The 23,650-nt window shown below is 47.7% G+C and overlaps 1 protein-coding gene across 2 annotated transcripts in view; it reads right to left on the bottom strand.

The window, feature by feature from the left end:
- Positions 1–13,502: 13,502 nt before the first annotated feature.
- The window catches only part of LOC134346901 (polyamine-transporting ATPase 13A3-like), a 224,126-nt gene continuing 213,978 nt past the window's right edge, over positions 13,503–23,650 (bottom strand). For both annotated transcript variants that reach the window (XM_063048732.1, XM_063048733.1), the window contains exons 28-31: positions 20,114–20,313; positions 17,997–18,085; positions 16,717–16,797; positions 13,503–13,902 (exon numbers count right to left, since the gene is read on the bottom strand). In XM_063048732.1, the coding sequence (XP_062904802.1) occupies positions 13,762–13,902; positions 16,717–16,797; positions 17,997–18,085; positions 20,114–20,313 (511 nt within the window). In that variant the 3' untranslated portion in view covers positions 13,503–13,761. The remainder of the gene's footprint in view (positions 13,903–16,716; positions 16,798–17,996; positions 18,086–20,113; positions 20,314–23,650) is intronic.

Below are 23,650 nucleotides of genomic sequence, written 5' to 3'. Positions count from 1 at the left end.
TTGTTATGACACTACTCGGTCAGATTTCCAATCTCCCTGCTGTATGCTGATTCATCAGCATCTTTGATTTGGACTACAACAGTGGTGTTATCAGCAAACTTGAAGATGCCATTGGAGCAGTGCTCAGCCACACAGTCATAAGTGTCAGGTGAGTAGAGCAGGGGCCAAGCACACAGACTTGTGGTGCTCCTGTGCTGATGGAGATCATGGAGGAGATGTTGTTGCCAATCCAAACTGACTGGGGTTTACAAGTGAGGAAACCTTACATCATTCTCACTCTCGTCCCTCCCTCAACTGGATCCACTGCCCAACTCTTGCTCCATGATGTTCCCACCTTTTTATATTAGCTATCTCCCCTTCTTTTCAGTCCCGAGCAAGAGCCTTGACTCAAAACATTTCCCTCCCTATATGGTATCTGACCCACTTAGTTCCTCCAGCTTTATGTCTGAGTTGCTCCAAATCTCCAGCATCTTGTGTCTCTGAGTTACTGAGGAATAGTATTGTTTCAAAAACCATATTCCCTTGTGGAGTACGTAGTAATGTCACTGAGAAGTGTATGGGGTAGATCTGGCTATTTCAGGCAATTTCTGTTGTGAGATACGTGTCATATATTTACACAATGTTAGGATATTAGGTTTCCTGTCCACAGATCCCTCAAAGTTGCACAAGTTGATCGGGTGGGTAAGAAGGTGGATGGTGTGTTGGCCCTCATTAGTTGGTGGATTGAGTTCAAGAGCCATGAGATAATGTTGCAGCTCTATAAAACTTTGATAAGACCACACTTGGAATATTGTGTTCAGTTCTGGTCGCCTCATTATAGGAAGGATATGGAAGTTTCAGAGAGCGTGCAGAGGAGATTTACCAGGATGCTGCCTGGATTAGAGAGCGTGTCTTGTGAGGGAACGTTGAGCGAGCTAGGTCTTTTCTCTTTGATGCGAAGGAGGATGAGAGGTGTACACGACAGGCATAGACAGAGTGAACAGCAAGCGTTTTGTTTTTCCAGGGCAGTAATGGCCAATATAAGGGGGCATAATTTCAAGGTGATTGGAGGAAAATATAGGGGGGTGTCAGAAGTAGTGTTGTTTTACACAGAGTGGTAGGTGCATGGAACACGCTGCCAGGGATAGTGGTAGAGGCAAATACATTACAACCATTAAAGGAGCTCTTAAATAGGCACATGGATGAAAGAAAAATGGAGGGCTGTGTGGAAGGGAAGAGTTGGATTGATCTTAGAGCAGGGTAAAAGGTGGGTATACACTATGGGCCCAAGGGTCTGTACTGGGCTGTGCTTTTCAAAGTTCTATGATATAACTTTGGCATGGGTGTATTAGGAGATTATTATCACGACAAATATGGGATATTTCATGATAATGTCACTGATTGGGTATGGTAAGAATGATTGCGCACAGTAGCATAAAGGTTAGCATTATGCGTCTCAGTGTACGATCGGGGTTCAATTCTTGTCATTTTATGCACGTTCTCCCTGTGACCACGTGGGTTTCCTCCCACATTCCAAAGATGAATGGGTTAGCATTGGTAAATTGTGGCCATGTTACATTGGTGTTGGAAGCATTGCAACACTTGCAATCTGCCCCAGCGTATCAGTGATGCAAACGATGCATTTCATTGTACGAACGACATCGAGTTCAAAAGTCAGGAGGTTATATTGCAACTTTATAAAACTGGATGCTGTGGTCGTCCCACTATAGGAAGGATAGTGAGACTTTGGAGAGGGTGCAGAAGAGGTTTATTAGGATGTTGCCTGGTTTAGGGGGCATTTTCTATCCCAAGAGGCTGGATAAACCTGGGTTGTTTTCTCTGGAGCATCGGAGGATGAGGGGCAGTGCCGGACTTTAGGCAGGGCTAGCCCTAGGGTGGGCTGCAGCCCAGGGGCCTGAGCTGCAGAGGGGCCCAAAATAGGTAGCTATCATCATGGCAGACAATAAAAAATAGGAGAGTGGAGCACAGAAAAGAAAATAGGAACAAGAAAAAGAGGACCGTGAGAAAGAAGCATTAAAAAGGACATTGAAATGGACAGAATTTTTAAAACCTGTTCTCGATGATGCAGCAGTACCATCGCTCTTGTCACAGTCTGAGACCGGTGGACAAATGGAGACTTGTTCAACAGCTAGCGTTAGCACCAGCGTTAGCACAGGACCACCGTCCTTGCCACAGTCAGCAGCTAACGTTGAAGAGGCAGAGAGCATGACTTTGGGATTCCCGACCACAGAGACCTCCGAACAACCAAGTCGGGCCGCCATTAACGTTAACGTAATCACTACTGAGGATCCTTACAGCTCTGATCCTGCTCTCTGGGGGAAGGAAACGTTAGATGATTCAGTCCGAGCGTACTGGGCTAAGAAAGGACCAGAGTCCTGCCAGAATAAGGATGTAGTTATCAAAGCTTCAGAACGAGTGTACAAACAGCAGAGACGTTTTTTCACTTCAAACTCAAGCTCGTAAATGGTGAGTACATATCAAGGCAATGGCTCTTATATTTCTCTTCCACTGGCTGTGTGTTTTGTTTTGCATGCCTCATCTTCAGTAACTGTCAGTCCATCTTCGAAACTGGCTTCAGCGACTGGAAACATGCCGCTGATTGCTTAGGAGAGCAAAGCGAACACCACAGGAAAATGATACTGACCTACGTTACACTAGCATCTGATGGCGGAAGAATAGATACAGAACTGCAAAAACAGTTTGAGTCAGAGTGTGTCTACTGGACCGACGTATTGAGAAGACTGCTGTGAAGTTTTTGGTCGAGTGGGGACTGGCTATCCGAGGCTCCAGTGACATATTTGGCAGGCCTGATAACAACAAATACACAGGCTTAGATCCACAATGGGACAGGACATGCTGAATCATCTCACTCTGATGTCACTTGAAAGTGATCCTGTTCGGAAACTGGATTTTAGTGGTCTGATCAAGGACTTTGCTGTGAAGAAATCCAGAAGCACTAGCCTTTAATTTTGAAAAACAGGCATTTGACTGTGTAAATATCTAGGCCTGTGTGTCAGTGCTGCTCCTGTTTTTGTGGCAATAGGCTAACAGTTGACTGTTTACAAAATCAGTAAGTAATAAGTGGTCTTTACTCTGCAAGCCACACAGTACAGCATTAGGTTAGTATGTGATAGATCTCATTTTTCAAAAAGATTGTTGGAGTATTGTCAAGTTTCCTAGTTTGCCATAGTGATTGAGGTTTATAAGATTATGGGAGATGTGTAGATAGGGTAGATGGGGAGTATTTTTTCCCGAGGTAGAAATGTCTAATACCAGAGGGTATGCATTGAAGGTGAGAGGAGGATGTGAAGGGTAAGGCTTTACTCAGAGAGCAGTGGATGCTTGGAATGCGCTGCCTGGTGTGGTGCTGGAGGCAAATACATTTGAGGCTTTTAAGAGATATTTGGATAGGCACATGAATGTAAGGAAGGTGGAGGGATATGGACATAGTGTAGGTTGGAAGTATTAGTGTTTGGGTGTTTTTGCTTTGCTTTTTAGCTGGTTTGGCACAGCACTGTGGACCAGAGGGACTATTCCTGTTTGAGGTTTTGATGTCCATGTGACAAATAAAGCTAATCTCTATCTTTATCACTGAGGTATGCTGTATACCAAGGTAAGGTTACTGTGAGGTAAAGGAATTACATCAGGGTATATTTCTGTGAGGAACCAGAAATGTTCAGGCTGTGTAACAAAGCAGGGAAGAGAAGTGAGTGCAGTTACTATTACAAGGGAGAAGGTGCTCAAAAGGCTGAAAGATATCAAGGTGCTTAAGTCATCTGAACCAGGTGAACCGCACCCTAGGTTTCTGAAAGAGGTAGCGGTAGATTGTGGAGGCGTTAGTAATGATGAGGGGGGAATCTCACTGAAACCTTTCAAATGTTGAAAGGCCTAGACAGAATAGATGTGGTAAGGATGTTTCCCATGGTGGGGGAGTCTAGGACAAGAGGGCACAGCCTCAGGATAGAGGGGCGTCCATTTAAAACAGAGATGCAGAGAAATTTCTTTCGTGAGAGGGTGGTGAATTTGTGGGATTTGTTACCACAGCAGCAGTGGAGGGCAGGTCGTTGGGTGTATTTAAGGCATAGCTTGATAGGTTCTTGATTGGACACGGCATCAAATGTTACGGGGAAGAGGCCAGGGAGTGGGGCTGAAAAGGGTAAAAAAGGGTCAGCCATGATTAAATGGCAGGGCAGACTCGATGGGCCAGATGACCTAATTCTGCTCCTATGGTCTTGTGGTCTAAACCAGTTCTGTTTTTACAGAAGTCCATATCTCAATATATAAAAAACATTTGATATAGTAGCAATATCTCCACAGTGTAATAATGACTGGCATCAAAGAAATAGGAAACAGATGAGTAGAACAATTACTTAAAGTGCAGGGAAAGGGTGTGGGGGAGAGTGAATAACTGGTTCTGCCGTTTGTAGAAACAAACACACACACTCTATGTACCTGAGGATTGTGAGTTGAATATTACAGGAGCTCGTTCATATGTAGGTGGGAGTCCATAAGTCAATTGTTCCCAGCATGGGGATGGCAGCTTTTTACTGAGCACAGTTGGATGAAAAGCAAGGTGTGGGAAGAGCAGTATAACACTGAGAGGAATTTTACAATGAGGAGTGCAAGGGTACAGTGATGCTACTGTGAGGAGTGTGGGTGTAATGTACGGTAGTAAGGCAGGGGTTTCCAACCTGGGGTCCGCAGATCCCTTGTTTAATAGTATTGGTTCATGGCATAAAAAGATTGAGAACCCCTGCTGTGTGGGGGTATTGTTACCCCTCTGATTCCTGGGATGGAAGGATGGGTGTACAAAGGCAAACTGGCTTAATCAGGCTTATATTCACAAAAGTTCTGAAGACTGAGAAACCTGCACAATTGTAGTCGGACTGGATGCAGGAAACATGTTCCTTTATCATGGGAAGTCGAGGACCAAGGCCACACTCGGTACAAGAGAAAAGCCATTCAAGTATGGGAGAGGGAGACACTACCGTGCTAAAACAGCATCATTAATTATATTCAAGAAGTCCATCTAGAGCAGAGGAGAGGAGGGATTTCTTCAGCCAGAGTAAATGTGTGGAATTCGGTGCCACAGGTGGCTGTGGAGACCAGGTCATTAGTGTATTTAAGGCGAAGGTTGATAGGTTCTTGATTAGTCAGGGCCTGAAAGCTTATAGGGAGAAGGCAGGGGAATGGAGGGGTAAGAGGGAAATGGATCAGCCATGATGAAATGGCAGAGCAGACTCGATGGGCTGAATGGCTCAATTCTCTCCTATGTCTTATGGTTAAGTACCAGTAGCGTATTTTTCCAGAGGCTAAATGCGTCACGGGGTATGGGAAGAAAGGTGGACCACGGTATGAATCTGAAGGCAATCATGTTGAATGGCCCACTGCTATTGTCTGACAGTTTCTATATATACCAGAGTAATGTTAAAGGTGAAAGGTGCAGATAACAGTGGTGTATAACTGGGTAAAGTTACTATGAGGAGTACTGGGTTTATCAGGGTGATATTACTATGAGAAATGTGAGGACAAGAGTATCACTATGTAGCCTATCAGAATGATGTTACCATGAGGTACATGGCGTATATCAAGTTACTGTGAGGGGGTATATGTGGGGTATATTAGGGTAAAGTTACTGCCAGATGAGTGGTGTATAGAGGTGATACCATTGTGAGGTCTATCAGGATGATGATACAATGAGGTATTTGGGAGTATATCAGAGTAAAGTTAGTGAGGGGGTGTATCAGAATGACGTTTCTATCAGGAGTGTGGTGTATAGGGGTAACATCACCGTGAGGTCTATCAGGGTGATGTTGCAGGGAGGAGTATGGCGTACAAGAGTGTCATAGAGATAGATTGAAAAGCACAGAAAATGGCCCTTTGTCCCGTCCGTGTCTGTGCCTACCAAAGTTTATATTCAACTAATCCACTTCCCCAGAAATCTCTTTGTCTTCTATATACTGTAGTTTGTTTTACATTCTTAGACTGGCCACAATCATCTTATATGGAGCTTGTAAACTCAGTGGCCACTTTATTCGGTACAGCTGCTCGTTTATGCAAGTATCTAATCAGCCAATCATGTGGTGGCAACTGAGTGCCTTAGAGCATGCAGACATGGTCAGGAGGTTCAGTTGTTGTTCAGACCAAACATCAAAATGGGGAAGAAATGTGATCTCGGTGACTCGACCATGGAATAATTGCTGTTGCCATACAGGGTGGTTTATCTCAAAAACTGCTGATCTCCTTGGATTTTCATGCACAAGTCTCTAGAACCCCTACCATTAACCAAGGGATCCATGGACCCCACATTGGGAACCACTGCTCTAGAGTTTTCAGAGAACGGTCCAAAGAATAAAAAAAACATCCAGTGAGTGGCAGTTCTGTGGGTGAAAGTGCCTTGTTAATGAGAGAGGTCAGGGGAGAATGGTCAAACTAATTCAAGCTGACAGGAAGGTGGCAGTAATGCAAATAACCGCACGTTACAACGATGGCGTGCAGCATCTCTGAATGCACAGCATGTTGAACCTTGAAGTGGATGGGCTACAGCAGAAGACCATGAACATACCTAATGAAGTACCTCCTTACCCAATAATGAAGTATGGCGCGTGGCTAAGTGGTTAAGGTGTCGGTCTAGTGATCTGAAGGTCGCTAGTTCGAGCCTCAGCTGAAGCAGCATGTTGTGTCCTTGAGCAAGGCACTTAACCACACATTGCTCTGCGACGACACCGGTGCCAAGCTATATTGGCCAGTGTGCCCTTCCCTTGGACAACATCGGTAGCGTGGAGAGGGGAGACTTGCAGCATGGGCAACTGCCTGTCTTCCATACAATCTTGCCCAGGCCTCAGTCGACATCGAAAATTGATGGACAGCCAAAGAAGAAGAAGACCTAATGAGTGTTTATCTGCTTACTGCATGCCCCAGTCAATACATCCCAAAGAAGAAGTATGCTAAAGGCAGGATGATGCAACAGTGGCTGACAAGGGAAGTCAAAAACAACATAAAAGCAAAAGAGAAGCAAAAAGTAGTGGGAAGTTAGAGGATTAGGAAGCTTTTATATAAAGAATGGTGAGAGTAGATATTGGACCACTGGAAAAAGATTTGGAGTGTCAGTAATGGGGGACAAGGAAAGGGCAGAAGAGCTAAATAAGTACATTGCCTCAGTCTTCACTGTGGAAAACACATCCAGTATGCCAAAAATTTGAGTATGACGGGGGGCAGAAGTGAATGTGGTTACTATTACTAAGGAGAAGGTACTTAGGAAGCTGTAAAGTCTGAAGGTAGATAAGTCACCTGGCCCAGATGGTGTACACCCAAGGGTTCTGAAAGAAATGGCTGAAGAGATTGTGAAGGCATTAATAATGATCTTTCAATAATCACTAGATTGTGTTATGGTTCCGGAGGACTGAAAAATTGCAAATGTCACTCCACTCTTTAAGAAGGGAGAGAGACAGAAGAAAGGATATTATTGGCTAGTTACCCTGACCTCAGTGGTTGGGAAGATGTTGGAGTTAATCATTAAGGAGGTGGTTTGGGGTACTTGGAGGCACATGATAAAACAGGCCATAGTCAGCATGGTTTCCTCAAGGGAAAATCTTGCCTGATAAATCTGTTGGAATTCTTTGAACAAATAACAAGCAGGATAGACAAAGGAGAATCAGTGGATGTTGTGTACAAGGATTTTCAGAAGGTCTTTGACCAGGTGCCACTTGTGAGACTGCTAAACAAACTACGAGCCCATGATATTACAGGAAAGATACTAACATTGATAGAGGATTGGCTGATTGGCAGGAGATAAAGGGAACCTTTTCTGGTTGGCTGCCAGTAACTTGTGGTGTTCTACAGGGATCTGTGTTGGGATCACTTCCTTTTACATTATATTTCAATGACCTGGATGACAGAATTGATGGCTTTTGGCCACATTTGCAGAGGATACAAGATAGGTGGAGGGGCAGATAGTGTTGAGGAAGCATGGAGACTGCAGAAGGACTTAGATAGGTTCTGAAGAGTGAGCAGATGGAATACAGTGTCATGAAATATATGCCTTGCACTTTGGTAGAAGGAATAAAACCATAGGCTATTTTCTAAATGGGCAGAGCATTCAAAAATATGAGGTGCAAATGGACTTGGGAGTCCTTGTGCAGGATTCCTTGAAGGTTAACTTGCAGGTTGAGTCGGTGGTAAGGATGGCAAATGCGATGTTAACATTCATTTTGAGAGGACTAGAATAGGAAAGCAAGGATGTGATGTTGAGGCTGTATAAAGCACTGGTGAGGCCTCACGGAGCAGTTTTGGGCCCCTTGTCTAAGATGTTGCAGAGGGTTCAAAGGGAGTTTGGAATGGTTCAAGAATTAAAGGCTTGTCGTATGAGGAGCATTTGATGGCTCTGGGCCTCTACTACAGGAATTTAGAAGAATCGGGGTGGGGGTGAGATCCCATTGAAACCTATCGAATGTTGAAAGGGCCAGATAGAGTGGCTGTGGATGGGATGTTTCCGTTGGTGGGTGTGCCTAGGACCAGAGAACACAGCCTCAGAATGGAGATGCGGACTTTCTTTAGCCAGGGGGTGCGAATCTCTGGAATTTGTTGCCACAGGTGGCTGTGGAGATCAGGTCATTGAGTGTATTGAAGGCAGAGGTTGATAGGTTCAGGGTGTGAAAGGTTACAGGGGGAAGGCAGGAGAATGGTGTTGAGAAGGAAATGCATCAGCTATGATCTGACTCAATGGGCCAAGTGGCCTAATTCTCCTATCCCTTAATGTCTCTTGATCTATACGGTTTTTTGCAGACTGCAGTGATGTTGGTGTTATCTTGAAGATTATCGACTGTTAAAACGTTAGTCTCTGGAGTTATGCAGAAAGATGCAGTGTAAAAATGTTCTGATCTGTAGTGTGATGTTAGGCGCCTCCTTCCCAGAAAGATGTCAGGGCCAGACGAAGCAACACTCTGCCCCCTCTAAACATGCGTGTTCACACAACCGCATGCCTCAACATTGCGTGTATGTGATCAACTGTGGTGATGGGTACGACAGAGGGGCAGATTTACCTGTGAATTTCATGCTCCCACCTCGGAGCAGGATGTCTATGGTAGTGAGTGATGTCGGGGCTGTCTCACCAACCCCACCAACAACCAGAGTAACAGGGCAAACCTTTTTCTGTGAGGTGACCCCCTGCCAGGAGTTACCCTCTTCCTCCCTCAATACAACTGTGTTCGCCTACTTTGACCTCAGGATAAGTGTATCTTCCTTTAAGATTACATGGTATAATTCTCATTCTTAAGCATCATTTTCTGACCGATTTTAAAAACTGGCCTATGACCTAATTTTTGACATCTACTACAAAGTTTGACTGGAATGTTAGTTGTGTGATACGAGTGGCGCTGTTGTGAAATTCACATTGAACAATGTGGCAAAGTTCAAAACGTTATGAAGGGTCTCGGCCCTAAACATCTGCTGTTTATTCCTCTATAGATGCTGCCCGACCTGTCGAGTTCCGCCATAATCTTGTGTATACTGCTGAAGATTTCCAGAATCTCGTGTTTCTAGATTTCAAAACATCACACTCAGTTTCAGTGTGTTTGTAGTTTTGGACCATTTGTAGACCAGTGGTATCGATAGGAGTGGCCAGAGCTTGTCAGCCATTGTTCAAGGAACCTAAGCTCTGTTTACCTCATCAATCACATACGTTTAATCTGTTTGTAACGTGGATGAAGGTGAGTTCATGCCCTCCTCAAGATCAATTCTCATTCAACTGCACATGTATATAGAATCAGAATCAGGTTTATTATCACTGGCATGTGTTGTGAAATTTGTTAACTTAGCAGCAGCAGTACAAAGCAATACATGATAATATAGAACGGAAAAATAATTAAGTAAATAAATTACAGTAAGTATATATATTTATATTGAATAGATTTAAAATAGTGCAAAAACAAAAATAATATATATATATAAAAATATGAGGTAGTTTTCAAGGGTTGAATGTCCACACAGAAATCAGATGGCAGAGGGGAAGAAGCTGTTCCTGAATCGCTGAGTGTGTGCCTTCAGGCTCCTGTACCTCCTTCCTGATGGTAACAGTGAGAAAAGGGCATGTCCTGGGTGATGGGGGTCCTTAATGATGGACGCCACCCTTTTGAGGCACTGCTCCTTGGAGATATTTTGGGTACTATGGGGGCTAGTACCCAAGATGGAGCTGACTAAGTTTACAACTTTCCGTAGCTTCTTTCAGCCCTGCGCAGTAGCACCACCCCATAACCAGACATTGATGCAGCCTGTCAGAATGCACTCCACAGAATATGGCCAAATGAAACAGCGTTACTCCATGGCCAAGGTGTAAAGCACATTATCAGCAGGGCATAGCACATATAGTTATGATTTTAGAAAAACATACAGAAACAAACAACAAATTAATATCGTCCAAGTCCCTGATCAGAAGTTGCCCTGGTCTAGCTTGTTCTTCTGCTGAGCAAACACTAGAGGGCAGCAAACGCCAATGCTTCCTGAGTTGCTGAGATCCAATAGAATACCCCCTCCCACTTTCAAATCTCTTACTAGCTCTTCTTTCAGTTAGTCCTGACAAAGGGTCTCGGCCCGAAACATCGACTGTACCTTTTCCTAGAGATGCTGCCTGGCCTGCTGCGTTCACCAGCAACTTTTATGTGTGTTGCTTGAAATTCCAGCATCTGCAGATTTCCTCGTGCTCCAGAATTTTGTGCATGTGGAAGATCAGCCCGGTCTCTAAGTTTGTGTGTTCTTTCCAACTAAGTGTGTTTCTTCTAGGCACTCCTGTCTCTTCCATGTGCTCCAGTATCCTCCCACTATCATAGAAACATAGAAACATAGAAAATAGGTGCAGGAGTAGGCCATTCGGCCCCTCGAGCCTGCACCGCCATTTATTATGATCATGGCTGATCATCCAACTCAGAACCCAGTCTTCCCTCCATACCCCCTGACCGCTGTAGCCACAAGGGCCATATCTAACTCCCTCTTAAACATAGCCAATGAACTGGCCTCAACAGTTTGCTGTGGCAGAGAATTCCACAGATTCACCACTCTCTGTGTGAAGAAGTTTTTCCTAATCTCGGTCCTAAAAGGCTTCCCCTCTATCCTCAAACTGTGACCCCTCGTTCTGGACCTCCCCAACATCGGGAACAATCTTCCCGCATCTAGCCTGTCCAATCCCTTTAGGATCTTATACGTTTCAATCAGATCCCCCCTCAATCTTCTAAATTCCAACGAGTACAAGCCCAGTTCATCCAGTCTTTCTTCATATGAAAGACCTGCCATCCCAGGAATCAATCTGGTGAACCTTCTTTGTACTCCCATACGGGTTAGTTGTGGGCATGCCATGTTGGCATCAGGTGTGGTGACACGTGCAGGCTGCCCCCAGCACATCCTCAGGCTGTCTAAGTCTTTGGAGAGGGGCAAAGGGGTAGGGGGAAGGAGAAGGGCAAAATGGGTAGGGGAAGGCTTTAGAGGGTGGGATGGTGGGAGAAGGGAGGGGGGCTGGGGGAAGGGGTTAGTGGTGAGAGGGAGGGGGAGGGTGAAAGGGGTCAAGGGGGGAAGGGATTTCTAGACTCCTCCACTATATGATGTGTTTCTGGTTACTCTTTTTTTAATTGCTATTTTGGAGTGATTTTGATTGGGGTGGACTGGCTCTGCGACCTGTAATCAACAAATGACACTGCATGAAATTGAACTGAGCTACACTATGGTTTGATGTTTTATATTATGCGTTTTTCACTCGTTTTTTGCCCTTCGCAAGATTTGGTTTGTTTTTGCGTGTTGTGTGTTTGAAGTTTCTCTGTTTCGTGGCTGTTTGTGGGGAAGACGACTCTCAGGGTTGTATACTATCTACACTGATAATAAACATACTTTGAATCTTTGGATCTTCAGAAGAAATATCCACTCTATCTAGGCTTTCAATAGGTTTCAATGTGATCTCCTCTCATTTTTCTAAACTCCAGTGAATACAGGTACAGAGCCAAACACTCCAATGTTAACCCTTACATTCCTGGAATCATTCTTGTGAACCTCCTGTGGACCCTCTCCAATGCCAGCACATCTTTTCTTAGAAACAAGGTCCAAAACTGTTCACAATAAACCATATAACAATTACAGCACGGAAACAGGCCATCTCGGCCCTTCTAGTCCGTGCTGAGCTCTTACTCTCATCTAGTCCCACTGACCTGCACTCAGCCCATAACCCTCCATTCCTTTCCTGTCCATATAGCTGTCCAATTTAACTTTAAACGACAACATCGAACCTGCCTCAACCACTTCTGCTGGAAGCTCTTTCAATACTCCAAATGTGGTCTGACCAATGCTTTAAACATCCTGAGCATCACATCTTCAGCACACAGGTTCTCCAGTTCTGACTTTAGTTATTCATCAGCGAACAAAACTGCAGATGCCAGATGCTAAAAATACTTAGCAGGTGTGGAGACCGATACAGGCGCCATTTTAGTTTGATGACCTTTCAGCAGGACCTGGTGAAACATTAACCCTGTTTCTCTCTCCACAGGCACTGTCTGACCTGCTGAGTACTTCGGTAATTTTTTTCTTAATTTTAATCTTGCTCAGATCCAAAATGTAACAGGTCTTCAATAAGAACACTTCACATTGCTCTAGGCTGGTTACGTCAGGACCAAAGCTGAATTAGTTGTAGGGCTGCGATGTAACACAGCCCATCAGAGAGTACTGGTTGCAGGCGGAAGCAAGACAAGAAACTTGACACGCGGAGAAGATGCTTGAGAAAGGACTTCAATCTGGAAAGGTACAAGGTGATTCACTTTGGAAGGGCAAACTTGAAGGCAGAGTACAAGGTTAACAGCAGAGTTCTTACAAAGTGGAGGAACAGAAGGATTTTGGGGTTCACATGTGTAGACCCCTCAAGATTGCCGTGCCTTGAGAGGGTGGTTTAGACGATGTATGGTGTGTTGGGGTTCATTAGTCAGACTGAATTCAGGAGCCATGAGGTAGTGTTGCAGCTCTATAAAACCATAGTCAGACCACACTTGGAGTATCGTGTTCAGTTCTGCTCACTTCATTATAGGAAGGATGTGGAAGCTTTAGAGAGGGTGCAGAGGAGATTTACCAGAATGCTGCCTGGATTAGAGAGCATGTCTTGTGAGGGTAGGTTGAGTGAGCTAGGGCTTTTCTCTTTGGAGCAAAGGAGGACGAGACGTGACCCGATAGAGGTGTACAAGATGATAAGATGCATAGATAGAGTGGACAACTAGAAACTTTCTCCAAGGGCAGAAATGCCTAATATCAGGGGGTGTATTTTTAAAGTGATTGGAGGAGAGGTAGGAGGGATATCAGAGGAAGTTGTTTTTTAAACAGAGAGCGGTGGGTGTGTGGAATGCCCTGCCAGGAGTGGTGGTACAGGCAGATACATTGGGAGCAGTTAAGTAGACACATGGGTAATAGAAAAGTAGAGGCTATGTGGGAGGCAAGGGTTAGATTGATCTCAGAATAGATTAAAAGCTCGGCGCAACATTGTGGGTTAAAGGGCTGTACTGTACAGTACAGTATTGCTCTATGTTCTAAAAATCGGGACCAGTTGAGAATGGGGATCCAGAGAGAGAGAACAGCCCTGGTAACGCACAGATCACTCACCACACGCAGCTGAAGTATCTGTAATTTATTTACAACAATACTTGCATCACTAAAGGAACCTCAGACACTGAGCGGGAATCTGTATAACCATTTAATTGTGAATCAATAATGTCAGCGACCGTTGCCGTTCGTTGCCCCTGCGTGTCATTCAGAGACGGAGAACGGAGGCCAGGAAGGGTCATTCTGCAGCTCCCGGTGCAGTTTCCTGTGCTTCAGCAGCGAGGCAGACGAACAGTCCACACGGCTCAGCCAGTCCCACAGGCGGTGGTTGTTGGTCACCATCTCCTACAACAGACCAGACCATCCTCAGCGGGAAGCACGCCCTTCGAGAGGGGTCATCCCCAGTCCCCCGTCCAGAGCAGGGACAGGTCTTACACTCAGAGAGTGAGGCTGGATTGGGGAAAGTGGATGGTGGGAGGGGGGGAGAGGGGCAGACTGGGGAACAGGAATAGAGAGAATGGAGGAGGGACCGTGGGAGAGGGGGACAGAGTACAGACTATGGAAGAGGGATTAGAGCAGGGGTTGCCAACCTTGAGTCCATAGACCCCTTGTTAAATGTTATAGGTCCATGGGATAAAAAAAGGTTGGGAACCCCTGGTTAGAGAAAGGGGAATTCACTCGAGAGGAGGGGATAGAGAAAGGGGAACACAGACTGGAGAACTGGTGGATGGACTGGGGAGTAGGGGCATGGGCTGTGGAATAGTGGGAAGGAGAGGAGATTGACAAGGGAACAAGGAATATAGGGAGAGGGGGACAAACTTGGGATTGGAATAGAGAGAGGGATTGGAGGGAGTCATCCTGGGGGGGGGGAGGGAATGGACTGAGGAATGGAATAGAATAGAGAGGGATTGGAGGGAGTCATACTGGGCAAGGGGAGGAGGGAATGGACTGAGGAATGGAATAGAGAGAGAGAGAATGGTAAGGACCAAACTGGTGAACAGAATGGAGAGGGGAGACAGACAAGAGAACAAGGTGCGTGAAGAGGGACTATTGATTGGGGGATGGCAGAGAGAGGGGGGATGGAAGATAGAGAAGGGGTGGATGGACTGGACAATAGTAGGGGAGGGGAGGGGATGGACTGGGCAATGGTAGGGTAAGGTGGGGAGGGTAGAGACAGACTGGGCAATGGTAGGAGAGGGGAGGGGACGGACTGGGCAATGGTAGGGGAGGGGAGGAGATGGACTGGGCAATGGTAGGGTAGGGTGGGGAGGGTAGAGACGGACTGGGCAATGGGAGGGGAGGGGAGGGGATGGACTGGGCAATGGTAGGGTAAGGTGGGGAGGGTAGAGACAGACTGGGCAATGGTAGGAGAGGGGAGGGGACGGACTGGGCAATGGTAGGGGAGGGGAGGAGATGGACTGGGCAATGGTAGGGTAGGGTGGGGAGGGTAGAGACGGACTGGGCAATGGGAGGGGAGGGGACAGACTGGGCAATGGTAGGGTAGGGGAGGGGACGGACTGGGCAATGGTAGGGTAGGAGAGGGGAAGGGACGGACTGAGCAATGGTAGGGTAGGGTAGGGAGGGACAGTGGAATGGTAGGGTAGGGGAGGGTAGAGACGGACTGGGCAATGGGAGGGTAGGGTAGGGGAGGGGACGGACTGGGCAATGGTAGGGTAGGGGAGGGGAGGGGACGGACTGGGCAATGGGAGGGTAGGAGAGGGGAGGGGACGGACTGGGCAATGGTAGGGTAGGGGAGGGGAAGGGACGGACTGAGCAATGGTGGGGTAGGGGAGGGGAAGGGACGGACTGAGCAATGGTAGGGTAGGGTAGGGAGGGACTGTGGAATGGTAGGGTAGGGGAGGGTAGAGACGGACTGTGGAATGGTAGGGTAGGGGAGGGTAGAGAAGGACTGGGCAATGGGAGGGTAAGGGAGGGGAGGGGACAGACTGGGCAATGGGATGGGAGGGGAGGGGATGGACTGGGCAATGGTAGGGTAGGGTGGGGAGGGGACGGACTGGGCAATGGTAGGGGAGGGGAGGGGACAGACTGGGCAATGGTAGGGCAGGGTGGGGAGGGTAGAGACGGACTGGGCAATGGGAGGGGAGGGGACAGACTGGGCAATGGTAGGGTAGGGGAGGGGACGGACTGGGCAATGGGAGGGTAGGAGAGGGGAGGGGACGGACTGGGCAATGGTAGGGTAGGGGAGGGGAAGGGACGGACTGAGCAATGGTAGGGTAGGGTAGGGAGGGACTGTGGAATGGTAGGGTAGGGGAGGTAAAGACAGACTGGGCAATGGTAGGGGAGTGGAGGGGACGGACTGGGCAATGGTAGGGTAGGGGAGGAGAGGGGACGGACTGGGCAATGGTAGGGTAGGGTAGGGAGGGACTGTGGAATGGTAGGGTAGGGGAGGTAGAGACAGACTGGGCAATGGTAGGGGAGGGGAGGGGTGGACTGGGCAATGGGAGGGTAGGGTGGGGAGGGTAGAGATGGACTGGGCAATGGGAGGGGAGGTGACGGACTGGGCAATGGTAGGAGAGGGGAGGGGACGGACTGGGCAATGGTAGGGTAGGGTGGGGAGGGTAGAGACGGACTGGGCAATGGGAGGGGAGGGGACAGACTGGGCAATGGTAGGGTAGGGGAGGGGACGGACTGGGCAATGGGAGGGTAGGAGAGGGGAGGGGACGGACTGGGCAATGGTAGGGTAGGGGAGGGGAAGGGACGGACTGAGCAATGGTAGGGTAGGGGAGTGGAAGGGACGGACTGAGCAATGGTAGGGTAGGGTAGGGAGGGACTGTGGAATGGTAGGGTCGGGGAGGTAGAGACAGACTGGGCAATGGTAGGGGAGTGGAGGGGACGGACTGGGCAATGGTAGGGTAGGGTAGGGAGGGACTGTGGAATGGTAGGGTAGGGGAGGTAGAGACAGACTGGGCAATGGTAGGGGAGGGGAGGGGCGGACTGGGCAATGGGAGGGTAGGGGAGGGTCAGAGCAATGGTGGGGTAGGGTAGGGGGCAGATTGTGGAATGGGAGGATTGTGGAGCAGAGAACGTAACTTGTGGAGAACACAGCAGAGATCTCTGTGGAGTTGGAGGAGGGGTGTTGCACCACAATTTCGGAATGTACAGCCCCACCCTTACGTGTAAATAGCAATTCTGCGTTACCTCCAGCAGGACGGACAATGCAAAATGAGCGATGACCATGAGCAAGATGTAGATTCTCCAGATGTAGGGTATGCACACAAACTGGGAGAGAGAGAGAGAGAGAACAATTAGCAATGGCCTCAGACCAGGACCTGACTGTGGGTCACAGCACCGCCCTTCACACAGCGACACCACCCACATGGCATCTCACATCCAGGTCTGTGCAGAGACCACAGCCCCTCCTGTACCTGACCCCCACATCTCTGCGATTCCTACTCCATGAATACGGACACTGGATCACTGGGCCAAAAGAAGCAATTAGTCACAGACAGAAATTAGCTGTCTGTTCCGACCAACAATTCTCCTTTTCTAACTCGTGGGCCATGTCCCTCTGAACCCCTGTCATACAGATACTTGTCCGCCCATAACTGCCTCAACCACTCCCTCTGGGAGCTGTTTCCTCACATCGACTGCCTGCTGCGTTAAAAAAATGTTGTCCCTCAGGTTTTTATTAAATCTTTCATTTCTAAGCTTAGAATTATCCCGTCATATACTCCCTCAGTACCGGCCGTCCCTTAGTACCACCCCTCCCACAGTGTGACTCTCCCTCGGTACCACCCCTCCCACAGTGTGACTCTCCCTCGGTACCACCCCTCCCACCGTGTGACCCTCCCTCAGTACCGCCCCTCCCGGTGTGACCCTCCCTCAGTACCACTCCTCCCACAGTGTGACTCTCCCTCAGTACCACCCCTCCCAGTGTGACCCTCCCTTAGTACCACCCCTCCCACAGTGTGACTCTCCCTCAGTACCACCCCTCCCACAGTGTGACTCTCCCTCGGTACCACCCCCCCACAGTGTGACCCTCCCTCAGTACCACCCCTCCCACAGTGTGACCCTCCCTCAGTGCCACCCCTCCCACAGTGTGACCCTCCCTCAGTACCACCCCTCCCACAGTGTGACCCTCCCTCAGTACCACCCCTCCCACAGTGTGACTCTCCCTCGGTACCACCCCTCCCACAGTGTGACCCTCCCTCGGTACCACCCCTCCCACAGTGTGACTCTCCCTCGGTACCACCCCTCCCACAGTGTGACCATCCCTCAGTACCACCCCTCCCACAGTGTGACCCTCCCTCAGTACCACCACTCCCACAGTGTGACCCTCCCTCAGTATGACCCCTCCCACAGTGTGACCCTCCCTCAGTACCGCCCCTCACTGCTCCGTATTTTACGGTGATTATAACCTTGACCTTTGTTTCAGTAGTATCTATTTCCTCCAAGGAACCCGAAATTTGGGAGATTACCTCAAAAAAACTGTCGAGGCTCCTGCTCGGAAAGAGCATCAGGAAGAGGGTAAAAAGGTAAAGGGTGACAAGAGCAGCCAGGAACAAATCTGTGGAGGAAATCACAGCAGAGTCACCCTGTGCTTCTTCCAAATCTCAGCACAATCAGTTGAAGGCAGCACACTCCGAACAATTACTCTTTGGAGTAAAGAAGGTTGAGAGGTGTCTCAATAGAGGTGTGTAAATGGCACGGGGGGGGGGGCGGGGAGCCGGTGCCTTCTTTCGTGGGGTGGAAATGGCTAATACTGGGGGGGGGCATAATTTCAAGGTAATTGGAGGAAATTACACAGGGGATGTCAGAAGTATGTGTTTTCACACACACAGTGTGGGGTGCATGGAACGCACTGCCTGTGGTGGTGGTGGAGGAAGATAACAGTGGGGCATTTAAGAGACTGTCAGATAAACATATAGTTGGGAAAAGATGGAGGAGAGAAGGTATATTGACTTTGGAGTAGGTTCAAATGTTAGCACAACATTGAGGGCTGGAGGGCCTGTGCAGTTCTGTGTTCTATAATCAGGGGTGACCTGACAGAGAGATTGAGAGTAAAGTCAGATGGTTAAAATGGGATGGTTCCCTGGACCAAAGCAATGAAGACAATCATCTTCCTAGACTGGGTATTGTGTAACAAAATGGTTAATTTGCCAATTCGCTGCGTGGGGGCGTCCTCAGGTAGAGTGAGGAAGAGAGGAGGGAAGGAAGAAGGGTGGGAGGAGAAAGAGAATGGTGAGAAAAGGGAGTTTTCCCCAGTGTGGAAGTGGGAAAGTGGGGTTCGTTAATCCAGAGTGCTTGGAAATCTGACAAACCAGTGGATCTAGACAAGGAATAGCTTGTTTGGTAACTCTACTGGAACCAGTGGGGGGTGGGATCTCATTGAAACCTCCTGAATATTGAAAGGCCTAGAGAGAGTGGCCATGGAGAGGATGTGTCCAATTGTGGGAAAGCTTAGGACCAGAGGGCACAGTCTCAGAATAGAAGTCCCTTCAGAAAAGGGATGAGAAGGGATTTCTTTAGCCAGAGGGTGGTGAATCTTTGAAATTCATTGCCACTGATATAACCACATAACAATTACAACACAGAAGCAGGCCATCTCGGCCCTTCTAGTCCGTGCCGAACTCTTACTCTCACGTAGTCCCACCGACCTGCACTCAGCCCATAACCCTCCATTCCTTTCCTGTCCATATAGTTGTCCAATTTAACTTTAAATGACAACATCGAACCTGCCTCAACCACTCCTGCTGGAAGCTCGTTCCACACAGCTACCACTCTCTGAGTAAAGTTCCCCCTCATGTTACCCCTAAACTTTTGCCCTTTAACTCTCAACTCATGCCCTCTTGTTTGAATCTCCCCTACTCTCAATGGAAAAAGCCTATCCATGTTAACTCTATCTATCCCCCTCATAATTTTAAATACCTCTATCAAGTCCCCCCTCAACCTTCTACACTCCAAAGAATAAAGACCCAACTTGTTCAACCTTTCTCTGTAACTTAGGAGATGAAACCCAGGTAACATTCTAGTAAATCTCCTCTGGACTCTCTCAATTTTATTGACATCTTTCCTATAATTCGGTGACCAGAACTGTACACAATACTCCAAATTTGGCCTTACCAATGCCTCATACAATTTCAACATTACATCCCAACTCCTATACTAAATGCTCTGATTTATAAAGGCCAGCATACCAAAAGCTTTCTTCACCACCCTATCCACGTGAGATTCCACCTTCAGGGAACTATGCACAATTATTCCTAGATCCCTCTGTTCTACTGCATTCTTCAATGCCCTACCATTTACCATGTATGTCCTATTTTGATTAGTCCTACCAAAATGTAGCACCTCACACTTATCAGATGGCTACAGAAGCTAAGTCATTGGGTATACTTAAACCAGAGGTTGATAAGTTCTTGACTAGTGAGGGCATCAATGGTTATAGAGAGAAGGCAGGGGAATGGGATTGAGAGGGAAAATAAATCAGCCATAATGAATGGCAGAGCAGACTTGATGTGCTGAATGACCTAATTCTGCTCCAATGTCTGATGGAGATGCAGTGGACTGCCTGTGATGGATGTGAGGCACTCACAGTTGGTGGAAATGGGTTTGCGAAAGGGTTTGCCGATGGAGAAGACGAAGGCGATGGTGATGTACTGGAAAACAGACACGAAGAAAATGGTGGTGTTAATGTAGTTGCTGATTTTCCACTGAATGTTGAAGAAAACTCCACTGCTGTTTTGTCTCTGTAGGGCCGGAGCTCCATAAAACGTATCATTGGACATGCAGGCCCTGTCGGAACAAACAACTTCATTATAGATTAGCTTTATTTGTCACATATGAATCAAAAGATACCGTGATAAACATAGAAACATAGAAACATAGAAAATAGGTGCAGGAGTAGGCCATTCGGCCCTTCGAGCCTGCACCGCCATTTATTATGATCATGGCTGATCATCCAACTCAGAACCCAGCCTTCCCTCCATACCCCCTGACCCCTGTAGCCACAAGGGCCATATCTAACTTCCTTTTAAACATAGCTAATGAACTGGCCTCAACAGTTTGCTGTGGCAGAGAATTCCACAGATTCACCACTCTCTGTGTGAAGAAGTTTCTCCTAACCTCGGTCCTAAAAGGCTTCCCCTCTATCCTCAAACTGTGACCCCTTGTTCTAGACCTCCCCAACATCGGGAACAATCTTCCCGCATCTAGCCTGTCCAATCCCTTTAGGATCTTATACGTTTCAATCAGATCCCCCCTCAATCTTCTAAATTCCAACGAGTACAAGCCCAGTTCATCCAGTCTTTCTTCATATGAAAGACCTGCCATCCCAGGAATCAATCTGGTGAACCTTCTTTGTACTCCCTCTATGGCAAAGATGTCTTTCCTCAGATTAGGGGACCAAAACTGCACACAATACTCCAGGTGCGGTCTCACCAAGGCCTTGTACAACTGCAGTAGTACCTCCCTGCTCCTGTACTCGAATCCTCTCGCTATAAATGCCAGCATACCATTCGCCTTTTTCACCGCCTGCTGTACCTGCATGCCCACTTTCAATGACTGGTGTATAATGACACCCAGGTCTCGTTGCACCTCCCCTTTTCCTAATCGGCCACCATTCAGATAATAATCTGTTTTCCTATTTTTGCCACCAAAGTGGATAACTTCACATTTATCCACATTAAATTGCATCTGCCATGAGTTTGCCCACTCACCCAACCTATCCAAGTCACCCTGCATCCTCTTAGCATCCTCCTCACTGCTAACACTGCCACCCAGCTTTGTGTCATCCGCAAACTTGGAGATGCTGCATTTAATTCCCTCATCCAAGTCATTAATATATATTGTAAACAACTGGGGTCCCAGCACTGAGCCTTGCGGTACCCCACTAGTCACCGCCTGCCATTCTGAAAAGGTCCCGTTTATTCCCACTCTTTGCTTCCTGTCTGCTAACCAATTCTCCACCCACACCAATACCTTACCCCCAATACCGTGTGCTTTAAGTTTGCACACTAATCTCCTATGTGGGACCTTGTCAAAAGCCTTTTGAAAATCCAAATATACCACATCCACTGGTTCTCCCCTATCCACTCTACTAGTTACATCCTCAAAAAATTCTATGAGATTCGTCAGACATGATTTTCCTATCACAAATCCATGCTGACTTTGTCCGATCATTTCACCGCTTTCCAAATGTGCTGTTATCACATCCTTGATAACTGACTCCAGCAGTTTCCCCACCACCGACGTTAGGCTAACCGGCCTATAATTCCCCGGTTTCTCTCTCCCTCCTTTTTTAAAAAGTGGGGTTACATTAGCCACCCTCCAATCCTCAGGAACTATCCAGAATCATGAGAAATTCTGTAGATGGTGGAAGTCCAAAGCAAGAAACACAAAATGCTAGAGGAACTCAGCAGGTCAGGCAGCATCAATGGAAAAAAGCGAACGGTCGATGTTCGGGACTGAGAAGGAAGGGGGAAGATGCCAGAATTAAAAGGTGGAGGAGGGGAAGAGGCTATTTGGAAGATGATTGGTGAAGCCAGGTGGGTGGGAAAGTTCAAGGGCTGGAGAAGAAAGAAACTGACAGGAGAAAGGGAAGGAGGAGGGGACCCGGGGGGCAGTAATAGGCAGGTGAGAAGATGTGAAAGGTCAGAGTGGGAAATAATGGAAGGGGGGGGGTAATTTTTTTACCGGAAGGAGAAATCAATATTCATTGCCATCAGGTTTGGAGGGTACCCACATGGAATACAAGGTGTTGATCCTCCACCCTGAGGGTAGCCTCACCTTGGCACAAGAAGAGGCCATGGATCGACACTTTGGAATGGGAATGGGAAATAAGATTTTTGGCCAGAGTGAAGTCCTGCTTGTGGCAGATGGAGCAGAGGTGTTCGATGAAATGGCCCCCCAAATTACGTTGGGTCTCACCAATGTAGAGGAGGCCACATCAGGAGCACCGGACACAATAGACAACCCCGGCAGATTCACAGGTGAAGTGTTGCCTCACCTGGAAGGACTGTTTGGAGCCTGAATGGAGGTGAGTGAGGAGGTGTAGGGGCAGGTTTAGCATTTAGGCTGCTTGTGCGGATAAGTGCCTGCAGGGAGAGATGAATGGGCAAGGGAAAATGGAGAGGGAGTAATCCTCGTACAAAGTGAAGGGGGAGGACGTAAAGATATGTTTAGAGATGTTCAGAGATGGCAGAAGTTACAGAGATAATGTGTTGGATGTGGGGGCTGATGGGGTGGTAGGTAAGGACAAGAGGGACTCCATCGGTATTACGATGGCGAGGAGATGGAGTGAGCATGGATGTACAGGATATGGAGGCGATGCGGGTGAGGGCAGCTTCAATAGTAGTGGGAGGGAAACCACGATCTTTAAAGGAGGACATCTCTGATGTCTGGAATGGAAAGCCACGTCCTGGGAACAGATGTGGCAGAGGTGAAGGAACTGAGAAAAGGGACCAGCATTTTTACAGGAGATAGGGTGGGAAGAGGTATAATTGAGATAACTATGGGAATCGGTAAGTTTATAAAAGATAATGGAGGCAGCGAGATCAAGAAGGGGGAGGGAGGTGTCAGAGATGGACCAAGTGAATCTAACGGCAGGGTGGAAGTTAGAGTCAAAGTGGATAGTTGATGAGCTCAGCATGGGGCATGGAGCGGCACCAATGCAGTCATCAGTATAGCGGAGGAAGAGTTCAGGAGTATAACTGGGGAAGGCTTTGAACATAGACTGTTCCACATAGCCGATGAAAAGGCAGATATAACTGGGGCCCATGCAGGAGCCCATGGCTACCCCTCGGGTTTGGAGAAGGCTTTGTTTTGCGTCAATGACTAACCTAGTCCAAGGATGATGCAGGGAGCAGACTACCAGTGCTGCCAAACCTCTGGGCCAGCACAGCCCACAACTCACTAACCTAACCCGTGCATCTTTGGAGTGTATTGCCAGATCAAGGCAGCAGCTACCAGGACTGTTAAAGTACAAGGGAGACTATGAATTGAGATTGCTGAGTCATGAAATTAATTCTTCCTCTTCCTCTCCCCTCTATTTTGTTTTCCCTCATTCTGGTAGTCCTCTCACCCCTTCTCCTCTCCACTCTCATGACCTGCCCATCACCTCCCTCTGGTTCCC

This window comes from Mobula hypostoma, chromosome 5 (assembly GCF_963921235.1).
Source record: "Mobula hypostoma chromosome 5, sMobHyp1.1, whole genome shotgun sequence".
In the NCBI taxonomy this organism is placed as follows: domain Eukaryota; kingdom Metazoa; phylum Chordata; class Chondrichthyes; order Myliobatiformes; family Myliobatidae; genus Mobula; species Mobula hypostoma.
This window is presented reverse-complemented; position numbering and strand designations above follow the sequence as displayed.